At 41.4% G+C, this 25684-nt stretch overlaps 1 protein-coding gene across 7 annotated transcripts in view; it reads left to right on the top strand.

Moving 5' to 3' along the window:
- The window catches only part of GLI3 (GLI family zinc finger 3), a 239092-nt gene that overhangs the window by 158068 nt on the left and 55340 nt on the right, over positions 1-25684 (top strand). For 6 of the 7 annotated variants that reach the window (XM_077916535.1, XM_028749953.2, XM_028749952.2 and 3 more), the window contains 4 exons: positions 3674-3820; positions 12455-12656; positions 24470-24686; positions 25494-25610. In XM_077916535.1, coding sequence (XP_077772661.1) covers positions 3674-3820; positions 12455-12656; positions 24470-24686; positions 25494-25610 — 683 coding nt within the window. The remainder of the gene's footprint in view (positions 1-3673; positions 3821-12454; positions 12657-24469; positions 24687-25493; positions 25611-25684) is intronic. The other variant, XM_028749954.2, reaches the window with a different exon arrangement.

The following is a 25684-nucleotide window of genomic DNA, read 5'->3' as shown; positions in this document are numbered from 1 at the left end:
TGAAACAGGAGGAGCAAAGACAGTCTGCATGCAGGCAGCGTCTCCAATTGCTTGCAAGAAGTCCTGAAGAGGAGGAGACCTAGACTGCTTTTAGTCACAGCAGCGGATTTCATAGTGTAGGACCTACAGGGCATGAGCAACTGTGCTCATCAGGCCCGAAACTCAGCCAAGGCTGTAAAGATGGTGTTTCACTAATAAAAAGTTAACTCCAACTTTCAACTGTGGGATTTACAGACCAGCTTGCTCTGTGACATATATGCAGGCTGTGTGCTAGCATGTTCAGAAAGGGCCACCTTGGATAGTTCATGATTTGGCCACGTCCTGAGCCATTCACAAGACCAAGAAATCTAGAGTAAACGTTCTTGACTGACTGAAAAAGTTTACTCATGAGGAAAATGGAAAATTCATGATCGTGTGAACCTACCCAAAGTTAATATTATAAAATAATGCTAACGTAGGAACATCTAAAATTCCTATGGAGAGAAAAGAAAACCAAGGTAGGTATTTCATCTGAGTAACAGGGGGGGGGGATATGTATGCTGGGCTCTGTTAACTGTACAGTAATAATACTGTAATTTGAGTATTTAAAATGGTAATTGCTGCTAAATTGAGCTATAATGGGTCAAATTAGCTAGCTAGTGTGTATGGAAGACAATTAGAATACTATTTTAATTAAGGGAAAAGTGCTTCCCACCACATATGAAAATGGCAGATTTACAAAACCGACAGTCTGCCTTTAGCTGAATTTGAAAAATGAGCTGTTCTCGCTGCCCAAATGGATAATACCGTAACTAATTAATCCTCACATATAAGAACATATACCTTTACAGATAATCCATTACTTATGGGTGCTTGTTCTTATGAGAATAAATTTTAATGACCTGTTGTCAATCAGAATTTATATTACATATGCAGGGCATTTGTAATAGTGAAAAAGAAAGTTTAGCTTTTCGTCTAAAACATTTAGTTAATTCCTCAAAACTTATAGGGCATGTGTGTATGTCAATACCTTGGTATTTGTTGAAAAATCCTATTTGGATATCAGTTATATATTGTTGGTCTCTAGATCTCCCTTGATCTACAGCTTCATATTTATATAGCAAGTATGTAATTTCTAATAATTTTTGTAAGAATTGTCATTAGGAACATAGCTCAGTTTGTCTCCACCAGGTGTGGGGAACCTTTGAGACTCCAGGTGTTGTTAGTCTACAATTCCCATCCTCCCTGGCCATTGGCCGTACTTGCTCGGCTGATGGGAGTTGCAGTTCAGCAACACCTGCAGGGCCAAAAGTTCCCCACACTTTGTGTGCATTGATTGGCAGCTGCTCTCCAGAGCTTCCCAAAGGTCCTTCACTGTCCTGGTTGGAGATGATGGGGATCAAATGCATAAATGTGTACATGCTGGGCAACCATATTAAAAAAGACCTTTTCTATGTCCCAGGTGAGAATGAAGAGAAATAACTCCAGTACTTCAAAACTTAACTTTCCAAATAATGAAGTTTAGCAAGTTGCATGCTGGTTTCCTTTTTCACCATCTCCTGATCATTGCCTTTAGGGCAATCAGTTTAGGTTTCCCCTATGATCAGAAGTTGCCCCTTCCCCGAGGCTATGGATTGCAGGGAAGATTGGTAGTCACGAGCAATCTGTCTTTTCAAGAGGGCTTCTCTGAGCTCCTTCTGTGGAACTCTGGGAAGCATTGTTTGAAAAGCACCTCGCTGCAGAATTCAGCTAGCTCTTACTACAGTAATTCTGTAAATCACCCTGCTCAGTAAAGCTAACTTCTTACCCATGTGCTCCTGTTTGGCTCTGTTCTTTCAGCAAGAAAGGAAAGTGAAGGCGTTTCTTCGTTTCAGAAGTAAAGCATCTTTCAGGGAAAAGAATGCCAGTAGTGTAATTTATCTTTATGTGCTCATTTCATGCCCTTGCAGGTTCTCCAGACTTGCCTTTTAAAGTTTTCAGCTAATGTTATTGTTAGTTAACCCAGACACTTATGTCAGAAAGCTCAGGAAGTATTTTAAGTGTGTCTGGAAAGATACTGCTGTTGTCTAATACTGTAAAACTTTAAAATCAATGATTTCCTGGAAGGATTTTTGCCCCACTGTTTTTCTCCAACATTTTATGGATGGTGAAGTGGTATAAGAAGGGTTTTATGCTGAAAATCCAACTAGTAATTCAAAAATACATTAAACATTCTTAGTTTGCTTTTCATTCCCAAGAAGTATAAAGTTCTGAAAACTGGATTTTGAATAGATTTACTTTCATAATGTTAAGGCATAATCTCACAATGACGTAGGCTGGGGTCCAAAGAAGGGCTGTGTATGAGGAAGAACTGTGCACACACTCGGAACGTCGCTTGCTCTTTTTGTTGAACAGGTTCTGATTCCTAAAGAGACAAGCCACATTTAAAATTGCCCTGAGGTTTGCCTCTTTAGCCTCCTGCTCAGAAACTCCTTTTCGCTCAGCTCCATTCTTTCCAGACATCTTCTTTCTTGTAAGTGGTATCCTTTTTGACATCTTTAGTAGGCCACCTTAGTTTGTGCCTAAGGCAGGAAGCTGAAACCCCGATTCATTGTGCATGTGGCACTTGAGGTTTCAACAGCTCCAGCATTCTCTGCCTCCCGATTGGTGCCAGCACCACTCCTCCAGCACCAAAGGTACAGGTGTGTGGAAGTGTCTGCTAGTGGGACTCCCACCAATAGTGGCCTATGGGAAGTCTCCAAATGGAGCAGAAGAGGGAAGGACTGAGCCAGCCTGGGTTTCACTGGATCCCAAGTTGGCCCCTGAGTCGTCAGGTGAGGACATTGGGCATGATCACCACACCAGATCCAGGCTAGTATTGAGTCTGTTTGGGATTTGCCTGACCTTCTGACCTAGCTTGGATGAGCGGCAAGGCTGCAGATGCCAGTGGTACCTTTTGCTGCTGCCCAGCCAGGCTGAAACTTGCTATTCCAACTTTTCAGTAACAAGCTGAAGGACATTCGTTCCCACTTCTGCTATTCACTCCATTGAAATTCATTTTACAAATGCACATAGCAATAAAATTACTGTGTTTGATCCAGAGCAAGATCCACTTAGGTCCTTCTGAAATCAGTGGGAAACGAATTAGACACAGCTAACTTTTCAAATAGATTTCAAAAGGACCTAAATGCCAAAAGGACCTGGAACTCTCTCCTACCCTAGAGAGGCTAGACTGGCTCCCTCCTTGTTGTCCTTCTGCCAACGGGCTTTTGGGAACTGACTGCTTTTAATGAGGGGGCTAGTGCCGTGCTGTTTTTGTTGTGAGTGTATGCTTTTTGTAAGTTTTAATTCTTTTAATGTTTAATTGCTTTTTAATGATTTTTCAATGTTTTTAGCTATTCTTATTTTATCACTAAGCCACTTTGAGTCCCTGCCAGGAAAAAAGGGTGGGAGAAATATAAATATATACAGCCACTAACCTGCTTTGGATCCCAACCTGACTATGTGCCAGCAAACATATTGGTGAATTCTTCACATTACCACTTTGCAGGGTGTTTTGAAAACAAATACCTTATCACAGCTTGCATGATATTAAAAGGGGGGGGGGGGGACCACACAAATTGCTATCATTATAGGCAAGAGAAAGAAGAAAATGAAACTCTGCATCCTGTTTGCCACATGTCATTTAATGAAGCTTTTTATGTCCTGTTTTTAGTTCCGCACGCTGGAGTTAGTCCCGCTGAATATTACCACCAGATGGCTCTCCTGGCAGGGCAGCGCAGCCCATATGCCGACATCCTCCCATCAGCTGCCACGGCAGGAGCCAGCGCTCTTCATATGGAATATCTCCATGCTATGGATAGTAAGTGATGTTGCTACCAAAGAGGTGAATTGAAAATTATGAACTCGGTGAAAACGCCGGATCAGCAAATAATTTGAACCATGGGATGGAGCTGTTGTCAGTGGAGACACGAGACCTGTTAGTATTGTCTCAGAGTACTGGCCTTCAACTGGTGGTTTGAGACCATGGGAGCTCTTCTGCTATGCAAAATACATGGTAATAGGTTAAGAAATGAGCCCCCAAAGGCCCGTGGGGGCTCTGGATCTGAAAAGGCTGAAAATTCCTGGTCTGGAGGTTTAAACAGAAAGCAATTTTGGGGTGACTTCACTATTTTAATTCGTAGTGGCAGCATATTAGTCTGTGATCCAAAATAACCAGTGAGAGACCTCTCATCACATGCCTGCTCTGATTCTTCCCACTTTCCTTTCTCTTGGCCCCTGAATCTGAGACACTATCAATACTATTACATTAAGTAATGTAAATGGCACTCTACAAGGTTTCATGAATGGTGAGCCCCTCCCCCAGGAAAAAAGGGGGGAAGTCAGTCTCAGAAGAACTTACATTTTGAATTTTTGCAGAGGAGAAGTCCCAACAGTGGCATGTGTGTTAGGACAGAGCCTCCCTCCTGACATTGGCTTTGCCTGCTTCCTTAGACGTGGCTGGGGTGTGGCAGGGCAGTGACCAGTGTGGGGCTTTGTGGGTGAACTGGTGACCACAGTGGGGCACCCACGTGACCCCAAACTTGCAACTGCCCTGTTGCTACCACCTCCAGATAAGCAACATCTACACCAATGTCAGGAGGGTGGTTCTGTGGCTCCACCCCACCGCAGGCACTGCTGCTGAAGAAGACAACAGAGGGTGGGGAGCTTTTACAGACAGAAACACCCACACCTGGGTGTACATGGAGATGTTTGTCTGCAACAGCTAGTGCTGGCCTAAGACATTTTTCTGCCTAAAGCAGAGCACAAGATGACAGCTCTCCCATTCCATGTACAGGACTGGCAGCGGAATCTTACTTCAGCACTGGTGAGGGGACTGCATCCTTCACCACACCTGAGGGCCCCAGGTTATCAGACGGGGTGCTGGGAAGGCCATATCACACAAAAAGATATGTTCTTCAGCAGCTCAGTGCAGCACTATACCTCCCACCACCTGCTACCGTAGGTGGGTAGAGCCATTCCTGGAATCATAAAAGAGCTCCAAAACATTCTTGATCTTACTCTCATGTGAAAAGGTTTGCTCTATGTAGAATTGTGACCCTTCAGAAGTAAAGAGATAGATTTGGCAAAGTCTTGAAAAGGGAAATCCACAAGAAGCCATTTTTATCTGTGGCTCGATTGGAAAATACAAAACGTTCAGTTTGCTGTTTGCCAAATTCATTTTTTACTGACTTAAAGTGAATTTTCCCCAAAGGCAATTTTGTAGCATTTAAATAGTTGTTATTTGTGCCGTTATTCATTTTCCTTGTAAACATTATTTTTAAAGTTGCATAGAAGCTAGCACAGATAGACCAGTGGACTTGCTATTGAGTTTGTACAGAGAGTTACAGCCATTTCTGCTCTCTGAAGGGTCCATGTCACTGTCACACATTTTTACATGTATACTTACGACATCTTAGGCATATCCTTGCAATGTACCGTATTTTTTGCACCATAACACTCACTTTTTTCCTCCTAGAAAGTAAGGGGAAATGTCTGTGCGTGTTATGGAGGAAATGCCTACGGGTGGCATGCCTACGGATTTTCCTCCTCTAAAAACTACGTGCGTGTTATGGTCGGGTGCGTGTTATAGAGCGAAAAATACGGTAATTGCTCTCAACTCCTGGAGTTGGAAAGGGTTGAGAAACAATATGGGCATTCTGCTGCCATAAGAGCTGGCTCATCTTTAGAGTTGCCACTGAAGACTGACCCAGGTATCACCAAAACCGTTACGGAGCTAAAAGAAGACACACGTGAATTAGATATGTTTTTGGAACTGAAAGTAACACTGTTTCATTCAGTCCATGGAGAAGATCCAAGTATAATTTGGTCTGTTTATATTTAGTTATAATTGCTTTGCTGCTAATGGCTGGTGATGAATACGATACTTAAACCTTATTTTGAAGGAAGTGGTACTAGACAAGTTCATACAAAGATAAACCAACTATAATATATGGGTATTGCTGAGATTCACAGAAAACCACTTTGTAGGATTTGGGAGATGGTAGGGGAGTCTGCGTTGCTACTATCGGTCTGCATTGCAGATGGTTTTGTTATATATATGTCAGTATAATGAGAGATTCCAGCCCCTCCCACACCTTTCAAAGGGCTACTTGAAGGCATGTGTGCTCCAAGGGAAGGCAAAGGAGGAGATACACAAGCCAGGAGCTCATCTGTGCCTAATAACAATAAGTTCTTGTGTATTACATATTTTATATTGCTTGAAAATACTGTTTCAGTTCTGAGAAAACTGCTTTGAGCTTCAGAAAAACGGCATACAAATGCCATAAGGAAGGAAGGAAGGAAGGAAGGAAGGAAGGAAGGAAGGAAGGACTGGGATTACATCCAGATTCAATACAATTCATGTTAATGGCTTCTGGGTAGTTAGTTTGCTTTGTTTGCTATGTTTCATTAGCCAAGTGTCAGTGACAGCTGGGGTGGCACCTACCAAGGCGACTGTTGCGGGCACTGAATAGACTTAGCCCTTGGTGCCTTCTAAGTGAATCCACAGGGACAACCAGAAGCTTGCTGCTTCCCACAGGGGTCTGGTTGGCCACAGTGAGAAGAAGATGCTGGGCTGGATGGGCCATTTTGGCCTTCTTAGGTTTATGAGTTGGAGTATAACTTCTAAAGCAGGGACCCTGCTCTACCTGTGCAGCTTCCCAGGGTGTTAGGACCCTGGAGCATCTTAATTGTGCATGGGAGCTACTTGAGTAGGAAAGGTTCCCTGCTGCTGAACTGATCCCTCTAGCTCATGGAAGGGAGAGGGACAGGGAGGAAGCAGAGCTAGCCTGCGCATCCTTGCTCTCCTTCACTGCATGAGGGATTTGGATTGCCTGAATATGGTTTTGGTCTCTTGTGCTTATCAAGCTGTCATTAGGAATCGAATCCACGCATGTTAGGGAGTCTGATTTGAAGACCCATGCGTATTGCCCAATCCCTCTCCGCGTCAATAAAGGGGCGTCTCTGTATGTGTGCATTTCAAAGATGCTAATGTACCCTCCTCCTATCCGTTACAGCAGGACAAATGTCTTAATTCCCATGCTGCACCCAGGGCAGGGGACATGTTCAAAAGGTCTGTGTGTGAGGGAGGGCAGTCTTATGTACAGGAACTCTGCGCAAAGGGGATGTCCAGGCCCCTTAGCTTCTCTCTTTCAAGCATCTGTACATGTACAAGTTGCAGCTCCTGAAGACATCATTTGAAATATCATGTTAAGGAGCACTTTTTATAACTGGATGGACTTCCCTATACACCTGTGTGCCTGTACGTGCATATGACTCAAGACGACTTCTTTTCCCCCTCCTTCTGCAGCAGAGCGATGAGTGACTGCTGTCAGAGAGCCTAGTGGTAAGAACTGGGCCAGGCAGGGAGGTCTGTGTGCAGTGCTTTCCTCCTTCTCCCTCTCTTTTCGCTGAGTGTAGACTTTAGTTTGGGATGCTTCTTAAGGCGATACCATTTACTTGAGCTTCATTACAGCATCAACTCTTTATATTGTTATTAACGACTGTTTCCTGTATTAAAAACGTACACAAATGCACAGCAGCATTATGCAAATTGCTTGTTTTTAAACTGTAAATATTGAATTAAATTAAGAGTGAATCGTGGGAAGGTCATATAGCCTCACCTTCCCTATTTGATGAGAATTTGTTTAGTCAGGCAATAGGTTCTTTTATCTAAACAGAGGATGAAGCTAGCCTTTTACTTTGTAAAAACTAATTAAAACTATCTTAACTTGCATGGGTGTACAGTAAATTAATTGTCATTAAATAGGAATCTGAATGTCCTACCATTCATCATGCCAAAGAAACTCCTTTCTTCCTTGTCAGAATTTTAGATGAGAAAAGGAAAAACAAAACAATTAGCAAGAAGCCAAGATTAAGATGCTAAAAACAGCAACGAGAATGCCCATGTTTGCATTTCATAGCTAAGTTCTACAATCAGTGCTGTGCAGTGCTGTCTTACAAGTCAGATGCATTCTGCTTCATTTTGTCAAGAAAAATTGCATTTGGTAGTTTTCCTAATTATATGTTTTCAGATTACTGTGAGCCAGCCTCTTGGATACTCCCTGCTGATCTTGGATAACCCCTGTTGATCACCAAAATTAGGATTGTGAGTGCCGCGTGGCAGGGACTGGTCTCTTTTTGATGCTGCAGATACGTAAATTAGTATTAGTAATCTTCTTTAAGAATGTTCCAGGTGCCCATACATAAATCTGTCTGTCCTGAGCTGCTTCATCATTGTGGACAGGAAAGATAACTGGAAGAAATCTGAGAGGGGCAGGAAAGTGGGAAGGGTGAAGCCCCAGCTTCCTCCAGATCCACAGTCTTCTTGGAACACCATTAAGGGACAACACCACAGGGAACAAGAAGTTTATTTTGCAACACCATCGGCCAGGACACTGTCCTCAGCTATCCACTGCCACCTTAACTCTTTGCATGCTGAAAATTTGAGCTCTTGCTGCCAGGGAAAAGTTTCCTTTCCTACTACAGTGGTACCTCGGGTTAAGTACTTAATTCGTTCTGGAGGTCCGTTCTTAACCTGAAACTGCTCTTAACCTGAAGCACCACTTTAGCTAATGGGGCCTCCTGCTGCCACCGCGCCGCCGGAGCACAATTTCTGTTCTTATCCTGAAGCAAAGTTCTGAACCCGAGGTACTATTTCTGGGTTAGCGGAGTCTGTAACCTGAAGCATATGTAACCCGAGGTACCGCTGTATAGCAGGAAAAGTGTGTAAAGATAAAGAAAGGTGAAGCAAAGGCAGATAATGACAAAGACAGAAATTTTGGCTGGCATTAACCCAGCCAACCATCAACTTACCCTTCTTAATAGCCTCTGAATAAGAAGAGGAGGAGGCATAGGTCTGAGGTCGGGGTCTGAAACAACAGCAAAGATGGATGCAGAGGCCGAGGGAAGGGAAGGTAGAGGGAAAATCAGATGGCAATGGAAGACAGTTGGTGTAGTGCCTTGTACTTTGTTACCAGTAATAGTAAAAAGTGGTACCTGCAACAAAAAGTTGCAGTGTTATTTCTAGCGTTTCAGCCCAGAACATCAGCATTTTATATCAATACAGTAAGGTGTTTAAGGGTGTTTGTTGCTTTAAGGGTGTATGTTGCTATATAGTGCTGGGGGTGGGTGAGTTTTTTAACCTTGTGACGCACTTCCACCAAACATTTAAGTTCAGCATACTTTTGTATAATCAATTCCAATATAATCATCTTATGGTCCACCAACCATGAACACATAGTATAATCTGTTAGGAGCTTGAGCAGGCCCATTTCCATTCTTCCTGCCACCCCCCCCCCCCCATTTTCCATTCTGCCCCCCAAACTAATCCCGTATCATTCTGTATCTTAGCTGTTCTCAGTTGTATAGTTAAAATTTACCTGGTTTATGATTCCTTTAGAACATCTCTGTCTTTCTCGGTTCAACAGCCACGGCCATTCCTTAAGTCCTTGGACCTCAATGTGGCTTCTTCGGCTAGGTGTGTTTTTTAAATAAAAAAATCCCAAATCTTTAAATTTATATAGTCTTGCGTGCTTCTGCATGTGTAGTGTTCCCGCTGAGCATGCTAGGACCACTGATGAATTTTTGGTTGGCCCCAGTTCATTTCCAGCCTTATAAGCCATGCTGTAAGGAAGAATAATGCCAGCAGCAGTGGCCTTCATGCCTAGGATGGAACAGATCAATCTCTCCAACTTTTTATCAAGAAAATTGTTATTTTGTGAGAGGTTTACCCCAGATGCTTGGTGCAGCTCCTAACCCAGAAGTCAAAGGTCCCTTACAAATGCTTCCTAGTTCACATGGAACTCATCTAGTTATATTCACAATAGGAAGCATTCATTTTAGGGTTCAGGTCAATATGCTTAAATGAACTATGGCATTTTAAACACACACACCCTTCCGATTTCTGTTTTAATACCATTCCAAAATGATACATACCTGATTGAAACAAAACGCAGCGTCACCCCTAAGAATGCTCAGAGCCCTGAACTTATGGTGTTCAGTGAAATAGGGAGCCAGTGTAGTCTAGTGGTTTAGAGAATGTCAGACTATGACCTGGGAGAGCAGGGTTCGAATCCCCACTCAGCCATGAAGCTCACTGGGCAGTCACTCACTCTCAGCCTAACCTACCTCTCAGGGTTATTGTGAGGATAAAAAGGGGGGGACTGTGTGCCCCCCTTGGGTCCCTTGAAGGAAGGGTGGGATGTAAATGCATTAAATAAATTGGCATCAGACATGATCACCCTGCTGCCACTGGGTGCTCGCTAGAGACTGTTGCTCTCGCTGGCGCTGCATGGCGGTGTTGGCGGTGTTGGTCTTCCTCGTTTGTTGACTAATTAAAAAGAAACTATATAAATGTCACTTCTGCACTTCTTTGTGTCCTTAATTAGATGGCCTTTAGTTGTAAGCTTTAATAACTTTTAAAATCCAAGGCAAATAAAAAACACTGCCATTCTCAAGTATCAAAGCGCTGTATTGAATTGAAGTAGCAGGCAGGCACACAGTAACCGCCAGGCCTGTAAAATAGAGATGAAAAAGGTTAAATTATAAGGAGCCTGAGGAATAAAAAAATCTTTACATTCACTTTTAAATGCTGACTTGTCAACGCGGTATCCGGAGCAAGATTGGAACAACATGGAGGCCTGCTGGTTATACAGATGTAGAAGAAGCAAGAAGAGAACCACAGTCCAGATGGCAGATAACTGACACTCTTGCTGGCAGTCTTATCTGTGGGGTTACGGCCAAAGAGAGCCCCAAAATGAAGCGCAGATGGGAACGTAACTAGAGATCAGATCATGTAGTGATAGAAGCAATAAAGCAAGCATTCAAATACCAAGTTTAAGACTTTGAACAAATGCACAGCAGGGGGAGATCAGGAGACTCAGCACTTTGTTGGTGCTCTGTCATGTTTATGCAATCGCCCGCCCCACAGTCTTCTTGGTCCAGACATCATTAGAGGCAGCATACTGGGCGGGGGGGGGGGGGGCGTTATGTGTTCCAACCAATAGGACTAGTCTTCTTTTCTTGAGGTAAGGAGAGGAGTAGTATTAGTAGAAATACTAGTGAAGAGTGGAAAAAGTAGAACATTAAAGTGGGGATTTTGAATCCCTTGAATGAAAAGGATTACCAAGGTGGTTGGTAGAATAGATATGCCACTTTGGGCGTGTCAGCCAAATGTAAATGCAGACCCTCAAGGGTTAACCGCATCCTTTAATCTTCCCCACCAAACTGAACATAAAATCCCTTGGCTGGATCATAACCTGCATTTATTAGTGGAAAGGGAATTCCACTGTAGTTGCTCTGAGAACTTCCAAGCTTTAATTTTAAAAACCTGCAAAATACTTTCATATCCACTTTTCAAATGGTGGATAATAAAATACCAGAGGTATTTTAAAAATTGTGTAATGAAGCCTTGCAGCTGATAAGCCCAGTCACGTGAATAAATAGTGAAAGAGCTGTTCACAATCAATGAAAGAGCTGGTTTGAAAATAGTGTTTAAAGCAGGGCTACAAAATACCAGATCTGGGGCGGTGAATGTGCCCCTCCAGGAGACTCTGTTAGACTCCCAGGACTTGCCATAGGTCATGCCTTGTCACCAGCCCTACTCTGCTCCCTCTCTGAGTGATTCTGCCTGACTGGAATGTGTCCCTGGACTGAGATAATGCAGGAGCCTAGATGGGGATGAGGGGGGAGCCGGGCAAGGAATGGTCTTCTGGCTTTTGTGTGGCTGGAATGAAGCAAACACACCCATTGCTTTGCTTGCTGTGACTGTTTCCATCCCTGCTATGTGGTGCCTGGAAAACTGCCCATGCCCTTGGGCTGAAAAAGGTCCACAGTCTGTCTGTTTGGGCTTGGCCATGGCTTTGGGAAAATCACTTAAAACCACTGTGAGCTCCTGGGAGCAAAGGTGAGATAGATATGTCCTAAATGCTTTCAAAACGATATTATTTTATTCACGCTTATCTTGAATTCAGCATTGTTCGAACAGAAATTATGAACAAACTGAAAACAGAATCTTGATCTCCATTTGTGTTTTAGAAGTCCTTGTTGGCTTTTTTCATTAATGTGGTAGGGCTTTGGGTTCGCCGGTAGCTCAGATTTGAACCACTCCGTCTCCTTGCTTCTAGTGAATTAATGATGTGAATGTCTAAGCAGCCATCAGATTCATAAATCACCAGAAATGAGAAGGATAACACATAAAAGTCTTTTCCTTTTGTTTAGCAATTTATCATTTTGCTTGCACATTAATAAACAGAGCTCCCCTGAGGTAAGCAATGGAAAGATAAATTTTTCTTCCTAATTTTCTTAAATCGTAGCCAGTAGATCATAAGTGGAAAGAGTGGGCTTGTCAAAAGCACGTCGTACTGCTGTGGCGACTCTTTATATCCATAGCCAGTAGTAATAAATAAAGAGGCTCGGGTACTTGGGTAGATAATTGTTTTTGTTTACATAACAGGCGCCAGGTTTCCAAGTCCCAGGCTGCCATCTAGACCAAGCCGAAAGCGAACACTGTCCCTATCGCCTCTGTCTGATCATAGCTTTGACCTTCAGACCATGATCCGGACATCTCCAAACTCCTTGGTCACAATTCTCAACAATTCCCGTAGCAGTTCTTCAGCAAGTGGTTCCTACGGCCATTTATCTGCAAGTGCAATAAGGTAAGGGCTGACAACATACAGGGATGATTGATGTATATAAATCGCGCAAGAGTGAAACGCCTTGTTTGGTGTTTTAGATACTTTTATTAACCACTGTTTATCGTGTCCCATCAAAAGGAAATTAAAATAAAATTTCTAAATGAAGTTGCAGTTTTGAAAAGCTGATTTCTGAGGTGCATTTAGTATAGCACAGCTTTCCAGAAAAACAAAAGACCCACAGCAAGCATAGGTGTTTGGGCACAACATAAAATGCTTTGGGCACAACTTTTGAAGAGCATTCTAGTTGTGCAACACATTTCTGGTTATGTTTGCACGGATGCATGTGGCCCTCAGTTCAACAGCATGTACCGCTTACGAACTGCTTTGGAGGTCGTAGTTTTGGTGAAATATAAGGATGTGGGGAGGCTGCTGGATTTGAAAGGTTAGACTTGATCTGCAAAACCCGCTAAAATCACCTGTTGCAATGGCCTGGTTATCACATAGAGCTAAACCGTGTGTGTGTGTGTGTGTGTGTGTGTGTGTATGTAACGTATCCCTCTTGTTTTAAATTGTTCTATTGCACAATTTCATAACAAATTTTAAAAATAGGGTGGAATAAATAAACCGCTCTTTCCAATTCTTTTGCTCTTTAGTTTCCTTGGAGGAAATTCCAAAAGGGCTGTTCTGAAATTCAGCCCCAAAATTATTTCAGTTTGGAATCTTTTCTGGTAATATGGTACAGCATAATATGTGGTGGAATCTGGTTAAGATAGATTCAGTAACCATCCGTAGAATCTGGTTAAGATAGATTCAATAACCATCCGTAGATAACCATCCATAGATTATGGTTAATCTAAATATGTCCTGTACTTGACCATATGCTCATTTAATATTGTTAAGTTACAATCTTTATGCATGATCCTCATGTTTTGATTCAGGTAGGTAGCTGTGTTGGTCTGACGCAGTCAAAATGAATGAATGAATGAATGAATGAATGAACGAACGAATGAATGGTCCAGTGGCACCTTAGAGACCAACTAAGTTTGTTCTAGGTATAAGCTTTCGTGTGCATGCACACTTCTTCAGATACTCTGAAACAGAAGTCACCAGACCCTTATATATAGTGGGAGGGTGGGTGGGGTTTTTCTCAGGAGGATAGTAGGAGATGGGTGATTGACTCAGTGGGTGTGGTAATGCATATTAGTCCTACAGGAAAAAGCAAGGGATAGTATGCAGATGACCAAAAATAGCTTTAGCATATGTAATGAGACAAGAATCCAATATCTCTGTTCAGGCCAGGTCTCTCCATAGTTTTCAGTTTAGTAATAAGTTGTAATTCAGCAACTTCTCTTTCAAGTCTATTTCTGAAATTCTTTTGTAATAAGACAGCTCCTTTGAGATCCTGTATTTAATGTCCTGGGAGACTGAAGTGTTCTCCTACTGGCTTCTCTGTCTTGTGATTCCTGATGTCAGATTTATTGATTTGTTGGATGAATGGATGATTTGTGTGTCTTCATTCTTTCTATCTGAAAAGTGAAGGATTTCCACATGCTTGTGTCATGTGTGTCAGTGCAGGTGAAATTCACACACATCCCCTTCGCATATTGCACAGGCAGTGTGAGCTAAGATTTTGCACGAGTCACCTTTTTCTTACATCTTGACCCATTTTGGGCTACCTGAGCAGAAATGTGGCATTAATAAGGTCTTGTTAATTGCAGGCTGATTTTTGCAAGATCTAGTTTCTTTCACTTTGCTTCTTGGCTCAGATTAAGCTAAACAAAGTTGGGAAGAGATTAAGCAGTTGGGGGCCAAGAGGTTGAGGCAAGTTTAAACAGCAGGAGGAAGAACTAGAACACTCGCTCCTGAAGGGGTTGGATGCAGGGAAAGAAAGACCAACTTGGTTTGCTTTCCTTCCCTAATCTGCTGTTTATAAGAGGGGCATTGCTACAATTGACTTGTGATTTTGAGAGTGACTCGATTTACATGAAGAAATTAGTTTACCTTTCTTGGATATTTTTATTCTAGAAAACCATGAAGCTGAGGGGCAGCTTCCTATTGCAAGAGCATAGGCCCAAGTCCTTTGCTATGTTTCTCAGGCTTATGCCCTTCACTGGAATCCCAGTGAAACCAATGGGACTTACTCTCAAGTAAATGGGTTTAGCACACAAGGTGTTGCTCATGGATAACTCAGTTGTTCCTAAATGTGAAAAACTACAAAAATAAAATAAAATGACCATATTACCAGATGAATTCTTTCAGTAACTGTGGTTTTTTAATTGTCATTTGATCTATATGCACAATGTATAGCAATACATAGTTGGAACAAGATTCAAAATGATACCAAAAAATCAAATTGTCCCAACTATAAAAAGGACTGTGGGAGTTGGACACTCACAGAGAGAGACCCCATCATGTGTTAGTATACTGTGCATGTATAGGAAAGCTGATAGGAAATTGGGCCATTTTTAATGAATTGCATCAATTTCTAACTTCTTGAGGTGTGGATGGCACAAGGACTTCTGTAACTATAAATGTTGCATTAAAAATATCAGAGTTTTACCAAATAGACCTTTCTGCACCCCATTGCTACAGTGATGCAGTAAGCCATACTGGCAAAATTCTCTTCTATGCAGTCCTTAAAAATACGTCAGCCCTCTGAATCTGATTTGGCAACCATACCAAAGGGTGCAGATCCACACTTAATTGGGCAATGTATTGGCTTAATAAATGTCAGTTTCATTTCCCAGAAGGTGGAAAAAGCAACAAGGGAACCATCTATCTAGGAGCTAAAGGACTGTCACATGGAAGATGGAACAAGCTTATTTTTCCTGCTCCGGAGGGTAGGCCCAAACATTGGCTTTAAGTTTCAAGAAAGGAGATTCTGACTAAACATCAGGAAGGACAGTGGAACGGACTTCCTTGGAAAGTGGTGGACTCTCCTTCACTGAAGGTTTTTAAGCAGATGTTGGATGACTATCTGTCATGGGTGCTTTAGTTGAGATTCCTGCATTGCATAGGGTTGGACTAGAAGACCTTTGGGGTCCCTTCCAACTCTACAGTTCCACGGAAATCTTGTGGGGAATATTGAACAGCAACAAACCAATTTCATCTTTTCATTCCTATTCCGATAATGGAAGCTCAGATTTGCCACATTAGGTTTGAGTGGGAAAGGGTGGGTCACACGTTAGAGAAGGGTGACTCATCACAGTATTACAATAGGATGGGCACATACATTTCTTAATTTATGCCTTTAATGAGTAATTTATAATCCTGAACAATATTTATATGCCATAGAGCTCCGAGTAATGGGCTTTCCCCTAATTATGCCTATTTCCGCCCTATTTTGGGTTGAAATGTTGCTGAGCCCAAAAGTATTTGGTTGTACTTGTACTAGCATTGAAAACAGTAGTTTTCCATGTGCTCTTTGAGTTCTCCTTGTACATTTTCTTTCAAATCTTCCATACCAGATGGAGCTATGCAAAAAAGCCCCCCCCCCGACTTTTAAGGCTTTAGAAAGTCTTGCATTCCCTCAGCTACCCAAGAAGCAACAGGTCAGCAATACTTCTGAGACTTGGTGGGCAAGAGACTGTGCAAGTTATTGCTGTGTGATTTGTATTGCTTTTCAGCAAAGGTTTCCACTCATTGAATATGCAAAATTTTACACAAGCTCTACATATTTAGTAATACTTTGCCCTAGAAATAAGGAATGCAAAATATATAAACAGACAGAAGGGCTGGATTAAGTTATTGTAGCCATTTAAAAATACAAAGAGCATAAAAAAGAACCAGATGTCTCTCAGCATCAGATCCCCCCCATAAGCCTTAAATAATGCCATATCAACCCATTGTTGTTGTTCATTTGAAGATTTGAGATTTCATAGATGCTCCAAACCAAGCTTCATGAGATGAATTCTGTGTATAGGTTGACCTGTGCATCGCACTTCGCACGTGTGAATGCTCTCCTGGTTATTCAAATGGGGGATCATTCAAAAGTGTCATCCCCTGTCCAAGTGTGAAAGATCTCAAAAGAGCTGTGATATGTGAACCTTCTGACTGTGTGTCTCAACTGCAGGTGGCCAGTGATGATCACCAGCAGTGATGCTTGCTCAGCCTTACACAATATGATGCTATGTCTGCCTGGTGGATAAGGCACCCAGAAAGAGCATGCGATGTCCCTCACCAGAGATACTGCCCCTCCCCTAACACCCCAACAAAATTCCATTAGAGCATTACAAATTTTAAAAACGCTCTTTATATAAGAGCATACCAATATACAAATAAATAAAAAGCAGCAATTAAATATATCAGCATGCAATAAACCATATTTGCAGATCAGACCAAGTGAGCAGTACAGTCCTACCTTGGAAGTCAAACGGAATCCGTTCCAGAGGTCCGTTCAACTTCCAAAACATTCGGAAACCAAAGTGCAGCTTCTGAAGCCAATTGGATGTTGTTGGATGTTCAGCTTCCACAAATAGTTTGCAAACTGGAACAGTCACTTCCATGTTTGTGGTGTTTGGGAGCCAAAACATTTGAGAACTAAGCTGTTCAAAAACCAAGGTATGACTGTATTGTTAAGCCAAGCCAAATCCTTCAATAAATTAAATTTAACCACCAAAACTTAATTATAAAAAGCACAAGTTAACAGGGCATGCTTTACCTGTCTCCCAGTGAAAGTTGTCAGCTAGAACAACCAAAGTGGCTTCTGTTCTAAAACGAGTCTGAAAGTCAGATTAGAATACCGTAGGTCTAAATACTCAATGTTATCTAGCAACTTGCTGAGTAAGGGAAGAAAATCAACAGAGAAAACTGGCACCACCAACTCCTTCAGGGAGGCAGGGAAAACTAATAAAAGTGCTTCTGTCATTTCAAAATTATAATCTCTAAAAACTTCTGCTTTAAGGAGATTCTAGTGGTTATAATTTGGAAATGACGAAAGTTCATCCGTCTTCAGTACTGCACCAACAACCTGTGTTAACAATGGTTTATGTATAGCAATGCTCTTTCAGGAAGAGAAATACAGTTTGTTATAAAAGATAAAATAAAACAGATAATGGGTAAGCACTGGTGGAAATTGTAAAGGAACCATTATTGCCTCTTATTCAGTAAGAAAACTAAAACTCCAATGGAAGTGCAATGAAAGGCAAATTTAAATAAAGTAGAAAACATCAACTTCATCCAATGGAAGTTAGCTAAAGAACACTTAAGACTTCAGGAGTAAAAATATTCTGAGTGTTAAACACAGTGCAAACATGATGAGTCAAGAGTACACAATTTTTGTTAATAGTTTAGTAGGAGACTGCCAGCATAAATACTGCATATATAATAGAACAAAGCACATTTCAGAGCTATATATTAAATATATCAATGCTCTGCAGAATGCCCCTAAATAAATTTGTTGAAATGAAACAAATGTTACAAACTGGTAGGCATTTGTCAAATGAAGCAGCTGAATAAAACAACGCTTGTATCTAAAAACGCAAAGAAATAACATTTATCCAACTAGAACCTCTGCTTGGCTGATGCTGCCGTGGCATTTGGAAAACTATTAGACCAGAATTCAGCAGGATGGGCAGATGAAAGAAAACATTATGATGCTGATCCCGGTTTAACGTTTTGCTGCATGTAAGCATCATTTTGTGCACAGTTATGTACCCACTGGCATTGGTTCAAAAACCTGCATGTGTCCTTTCATGTGTCTTTGGGCCCCTTGGAGTTGGGTTTCTCAAACAACACCCCCCCCCCCAACAAAAACCCATGCTATGTGGGATCTTCTTTTGCAACTAAGAGAGCAGAGAGGAAGTCAGAAGTAACACAACTAAGCTCTCAGGTACATGTTACAGAGTTCTCATGTACAACTGAAATTCAAAAGACTTCAAACTATATGGTGGTGGTTCGCCACCTAGATTTAAAAATAAATGTTAATTTAAATAAATTGCAACTTATCAAGGAGAATTTGGTGAGGGAAACCTGAACAATTTATCAAAGGATATAAAAATGCCATGGTAGTTTGCATGGCAGTTTCTATCCAAGAAAACTTTCCACCCAACCTTACTATGCTGTAGAAATTAAAGTAAATGACTGAGACATGAAAATCAGAGAGAGGTTCTTCATTTCCAACAGCCATATTTTATGGATCTTTTTTGACTCTCTCACAGTTTTCTTAAGACCGGAGCTTGTATATCTGTTATGGACTGTTTTGACAAATGTGCACGAAAGAGAATACTGTATATCTTAACAATTAACAACAGCTGTTTTGAGGTAAATTCCACAACTGTGACCAGCAACAATGTGACCTACTTAGGAGGACAGCCACAAAATAGCCACAATGTTTGGTTTTGATTATAAGGTCTGCTTTTCTTCTTCTTGAAGTCAGTTCCATAAAATATGATGCCCTCATGTAATCGAAATGTAATTTGCTGACCTGTTTTACCTCCAGTTTTAAAATTTTAGAGAATGGGGATTAGAGGCAAAGAAGGTTGCAGCCTTAGGAGCAGAGAGTTCACGGGAAATGAAAAAAGGAATAAAATATAAAGCCAGTCCACGCTGGCACATTCCTTCTGAAATCTGTTACAATATTGGAAATGGAATAAAAAACCGAGTTGTTGTTTTTCGTTAAAGCCTTCTAGTCCTTGAACACAAACACATTAATGGTGTTCTCCCTTAGTTTTTTAAACCCCTGGTCTATTCCTCTTCTTGCAGAGTTTTAGAAACACACTGTAAAATGTGAAACAAACATAACGACAGATTAATAAGGGTGGGTTTGTTTGCCTTCCTGGTTTTGCTGTACATAGAACTCCTCCACAATCCAACAGAATTAGGCCCATGGAGAACAATAGGCACCTAACTCTTCTCTAGTGCATATTACCTGGAGTGTTCATGTTGTGAAAGAGCAGCATAAATTATGAGACAGAGCCTCCATGAAAATCCCCAGTTCTGTGGAGCCCCGTTCTTGCATTTTTTTGGGGGGGGGGTCTGTTTCCACCCCTCCCCCAAACCCATTTTTAGGGATAAAAAAACTTGAGTGAAGAAGTTCTCTGGGCAATGGGGCATTTGGTCTATTGTAGCAGACCACCCTTCATTCCAAAAGAAAAAAGAGAGAAAACACAAATTTGCGTATACTCAGCTATTGTAGACTTTTTTTTATTCTAAACCCGCTCTATGGTACATGAGGTGAGCCTGGCATTTCAAATCCATTTGTGTTATAAGCATAAACTGCTCTAATTCTCAGGTTTTCCACAAGAAACCCTGGGAATTGAAATGGGCTGTGTGTGAAATACACTTTTTGCTAGCTAGTCAAGACTGGACAGGTTTATTTACTATCACCTTCTCTTGCTATACAGACGTGAGTGGTCTTTACAGCTGGGCCAATGCTGTATGGGTACTGGCCATAGAAATCACTGTAACTGGACTAGCCCTATGGATAATGGCTTTGCAGTTCAGTTCTGCATTGCTGACCTGCAGGTCCTCTTTGCTCCTTAGCATCAAACAACAGCGCCCTACACAAGCACGCTCTTACGCGCATTAGTGTAGCCAGTGGAATGCCTTCAGAGGTTACGTGTGCCCAACTCTCATCAGCCCATCCAGCATGGCCAGCAGTCAGAGATGGTGGGAGTTGTACTCCAAAAACATGGGCTGCCTGGTCTATGCAGATATATTGTTTTTGTTGTTATTTTATTAAATTTATTACCTTCCCTTCACCAGTGGGTCCCAGGGCGAGTTACAACAATTTAAAATTCAGTATTAAATACCAATTGGGGTTTAAACACAGAGGTTTGCAGCCATAAGGCTGCAGTGTTAGCTTGCTTAAGGAATAAGTCCCATTGATCTTGGTGGGATTTATTTCTGAGTAAGCAAGTTTAGGATCCCACTGCATATTGTTGCATTCCATTTTACACCTGAGAAAAACTATGCCTGCCTCCCGTTATGACTTGTAGGAATATTGCAAGTTAGTCATTTCTGCAAAAGCAAAGAGAAAGTACAATAACAAAAATGGTTTGCTCAGTATTTTTTAAGAGTAGATTGAAACCTGCCTGTACTAAAATTTGGAAAAGCTGTAGGAAAAGGCAAACTGTTCAATAACAGCTATTTATTGCAATAACAAACTTTAGATAAAGAAAAAGAATGGATGACATGGTGTTTTACAGTAGTTTTATTGATAATCTTGCAGTGTTATGTTCCTCTGTGTGAAGCAATTTCTTTAATCTTGGCTCATGGTCCACTCTTTCATATGTCTCTAGATCTTATTACAAGGGGGAGAGAAAATCAATTGGTTAAATGTGTTTTGAACACCATGCTTGTCATATCACTCATTTGTTTGCAAAGATGGAAAGCTCAGACCATCCAGAATGTCACCTAAAGAATTTCTATCAGTGCCGTTTGGTTGCAGAAACTGATGGATTAACCTCTTTCCCCTCTGAAATTAGTGATCAATGAGGCTCAATGTAGAAATATTCCGGTGGGAAAGCCCTGCTCCCCCTTCCAGTTAAACAACAATAAATGTCTATTAAAGCCCATTATGCATGCTAATACCTGTCATCACTTCATTACTCTACTGTATTTCCCAGAGTATGCTCTAGCCTAAACAGCCATGCTCTGGCAAAATGGTACTGGGAAACCGCTCTCTAGGTCTTGTAATGTAGAAATGAATAGATTGGATCAAAGCCTCTGAAAAATATAATGGAGCATTGCAAGTTTTTTTTTGCCAGTGGCTTACCATCAAAATTAAGATCCAATGGTCTTTTTTAAATTTAATAAATTACTGTAATTTATTTAATTGCCTACAAAAATGTGCACACGTATCATATTTGCAGGAATCAAAGTGCATTGCAATGTCAGTGGTGGGTTTAATGCAAATTTAGAGTCTGCCATCATAATTATTGCTATGATTAAGCACATTAGCTGAAAACATTACTCTGAAATAGGTGAAAAAATTTGAATTCCTGCTAAATAACAATTTTCGCTCCTGACTATGCACTTTTGTCCAATTGACTACAGCTCATAAAGAGGTGGCGAGAGGAGGTTCGATGCGAATAGGTTACTGTTATTGCTGTGAAGATCTCCCAGTTGTAATAGTTTGCCAATTTAAAAACACCAGGGAAATTTTTAGAAGCCTTTGAGGAACTTCCTTTTCATTCCACATTGTATCCTTTTAATAAAAGGAGGCAGAAATGTCCCCCAAACAGTAGTTGTTCACTGTAAGAGTCAGAGGGAAATTGGTAATAATATTCAGTTATTGCAGCCCCTTAGTCCTTGCCTATGTTCCCTGTAAGCAACCATGAATGATTACAGCACGACTTAGCTAAGGTAGCCTCTATGGATGATTGATAGGACATTAATCAAAAGATGCATATCAGCTTCAGAATTTGTTCACAAGCTTTCTTCTAATAGCTGATTTCATGTTCACTGAGCTCTATGCCAGTTTGTTCAATTTATTCTTCAGTGTACAAGCCATTCATCACGGAACACAATGATTTCACACACACACACACACACACACACTCCCTTTCAGAAACCTGAGATTGGAGTGGTACAACTACTCTCTTTGGTTCATTAATATACTATACAAACTCATGCATGCCTATGTTCTATCCTTTTAACCCTCTTTTACTTGTAAAAAAACACCACTAATAGGATTTTAGGGACAAATAGATCCTAATTAAGTCATTTAAAAAACAAACAAATACATACATTTATTTATTTTTTAAATTTCCCCCAAGGAGGTCAGGGGGCATGCACACCAACCCACACATAGTCTACACACCCACAACAACACGGTAGAGAGGATCAAATGCAACTGTTGAAAAAGCAAGGAGTAAAATAATACAGTTGCACAGACAGAGTTGGTTCCCAGCATGTTTTGAGGAATCTCTTTACTAAGGGAAATCTGGTGTTTCCTACTAAAATTGTTTGGGACTCCTTTTCTGCTTGTTCCTATCCTGTGAGATGGGTCAGGGAAATGGTGACTTTCACAAAATTATCCAATGAGCCCCATGACTAAGCGGGGATTTGAACTCAGTTATTCCCCATGCTAGTCACTGCAACACACAGTCTCTCAAGGGCATGTATTTCACAGTGATTCCAGTTTAATATGAAAATAGGAGACTTGAGCATTGCTTTCTATAATACAGCAGCCCAGCTACGTACAGATGGTATCTGAAGTCTGTCGTCACTTGCAATCTTAAATGCTGCGGAACAGGAATGGGGAATCTGTGGCCCTCCAAATATTGTTGGATTCCAGCTATCATCCCCCATCAGCATGACCAGTGGCCCTGAATGCGGGAGTTGCAGGGCAACAACACCTGAAAGGCTACAGGTTCTCCATCCCTGCTACCCTCCTTTGTAGGAGAATACATACTGTATGAAGCAAACCAGGTTATTCTGCATATTTTTCATACCCCAGACATTTGGGCAAGATGGCACCGAGGTAGGACGTGCTTATCAGATGACATTGTTGGGGGAAGAAAGGAGGTCATGCACACAAATGTAAGATTTTATTTCCCCTCAGGGAGGAAAGTCTTTTTTTAATCTAGGGAATATTAATTTGGTCTGGAATAACAGAGTGCCCATAACAGAAAGTGTTCAGGCTTTATTCTAGTTAAGGAAATCATGCATGTCCAGTATATGGAGGGACCATTCTTGTATATGGGATGTATGAATAAATGAAATCATACTTTGCCTCAAACCATGGACATGAATCCAAAGATAGAGGCCTATTTCTTTTGGATTAATAGAATCAAAAATTCGGTAGAGAAGCAGCAGGTAATCTAGCACTCCTTGTAACGACCCACCTTCTCCTAACTTCTACTGCAGGAATAAGATCCCTTTATTGGTATTTAAGTCCCTTTAATTCTAGTAAGGCTCGGAGCTACGCATGCAGCTGTTGTGGTGGTGAACTGACCTTCTCCCTTGCTCAGGTCGTGCTTCTGTCTCCCAACCCCAAATGCGTAGCAGCCCATCAAGGCTGAGAGGAGTAGAACTTGCTTGGCTGGCTGCGTCCTCAGCCAAACACACTACACTGAAACCCCACAAACGTTCACTGGAACTTGTTCCACTGCATTTAATGAGGCTGACATGGTGAAAATTGTGTTTCGGACTGTGACCTTAGTAGAAGAGGGAGAAATGTAACTTTATTCAGTTATCATAGCGGTCATTGTGGAGAGAGGAGAGAGAGGAATGGCGTGAATGGAGGGAGGTGAAGGAGCATCAGAGCAATTGGCAGTTGTCCAGTCAATAATTAGTTGCCAAAAATCAGTATTATCCATCAGTATCAAAGCTACATTGTTCTTGATATTGAATAACTTATTTGTGCTTAATACTTGACATATATAGTGTTTTTGTATATATGTTTGCAACTACCAAAAGAGTGTCATTCAGCAGCCAAACTATATTTCGTCATGAAACTAGGTAAACAAATGTCATATTTCAGTTAAAACATCATGGTATGCATGAGCCTCTTTCTTGGTGCACTGCAGTTAAACCCAGGGAGTTTTGAATTAACTACATTGTTTCCTGTTTCATCCAAACTGGGAAGCTGTGGTTTCATGGGTGGAATCTATACACACATATAAAATAGTGTTCTGAAAATGCTTTTTAAAAAAGCATCTTTAAAAATACATTGAATTTTCCATAAGGCTCAGCGCCGCCGTCTAGTGTCACATTGTATAATGCACTTAAAGCACACTTGAAACGTTTTATTTGCAGCTGTATAGCTGAGTCCATGGTTTGGAACTAATGATCCTCAACCATGTTTTCAAGTTGCCAAAATGTCATGTGTCTTTGCTTGATTCTGTGGCTAATTTTACTTACTCCCCTTTCCCTTCCTCGCAATGCAGCCCTGCTCTGAGTTTCGCATACCCTCCCACCCCAGTATCCCTTCAACAGATGCATCAACAAATCCTCAGTCGTCAGCAGAGCCTGGGCTCAGCCTTCGGACACAGCCCTCCACTTATCCATCCTGCGCCAACCTTTCCTACGCAGAGGCCTATTCCTGGCATTCCTAGCGTCTTGAATCCTGTCCAGATCAGTTCAGGTCCATCGGAATCCACACAGGTAAGGGAATATAGAAGAGAAGGTTTGGCACACTGCTAATTTGTTTGGGTCTTTTTTGTAAGCCAACCACATTGTCATGTTAGCGATTAATCACCACAGCCACTGAGCAGATTGGCTAACAAGTACCTTGGGGCAGCAGTATATGCAATCTTTTATTATAAATTACCCAGAGTGTATCATGGTTTCAGATTGATAGAGTGCTTTCCATCCCTTATAAATATTTCAGTTTCTGTGTTTTGGATCTGACAGTTTTAGAATGTTCAAGCAAAGGGTGCAGGAAGCGGTAATAAGCTAAAGTAAAATGAGTACAATTCATATCCCACAGAAGTTAGTGGCAAAACTCCCCCTGCTGATTCTGGTTTGTAAGCAAAGCGGCCACGTACAAAACGCCTGGCTAACAGGGCAATTTAACTTGTGTATATGAAAACCTCACCTGACTGATCGCTATGGGCCTTGCGGTTTGGGAAGTACACAAACCTAATGCACACCTCTAAGACACACACATGCCCACACCTGTATGTCTATATACGTGTGTGTGTGTGTGTGTGTGTGTGTGTGTGTGTGTGTGTGTGTGTATACACACATAAACCCCCATGAAATACATGTTATCATCTGATTAAATCATCTCTAGTTTATAAAATTTATTCTATAATAAATTTGTTGGTCTTTAAGGTGCTATGAGACTTGGTTGTTTTTGCTAAAGAGGCAAATATTCTGGAAATTGTCCAAATAAAGCTGCTCAGAAAGGTCTGCTTGTATCTGTTTGAAATCATGTATTTGTATCTTTTGGGACGTAAATATGTACAGCAGAGCAAACCCACGAGCGAGTCTGCAGTGAGCAGCACAGGTGACCCGATGCATAACAAGCGTTCAAAGATAAAACCAGATGACGACCTCCCCAGCCCAGGTGCAGGAAGCATGCAGGTAAAACAACGAGGGTCCACAAATGCCCTTTTTCTCTTAGCTGTTCATTATCCACAAATTATCGGCACATTTTG

This window comes from Podarcis muralis, chromosome 12 (genome assembly GCF_964188315.1).
Source record: "Podarcis muralis chromosome 12, rPodMur119.hap1.1, whole genome shotgun sequence".
NCBI classification, from domain to species: Eukaryota; Metazoa; Chordata; class Lepidosauria; order Squamata; family Lacertidae; genus Podarcis; species Podarcis muralis.
Note: the sequence above shows the minus strand (reverse complement) of the source record. Positions and strands in the feature narration are given on the sequence as shown.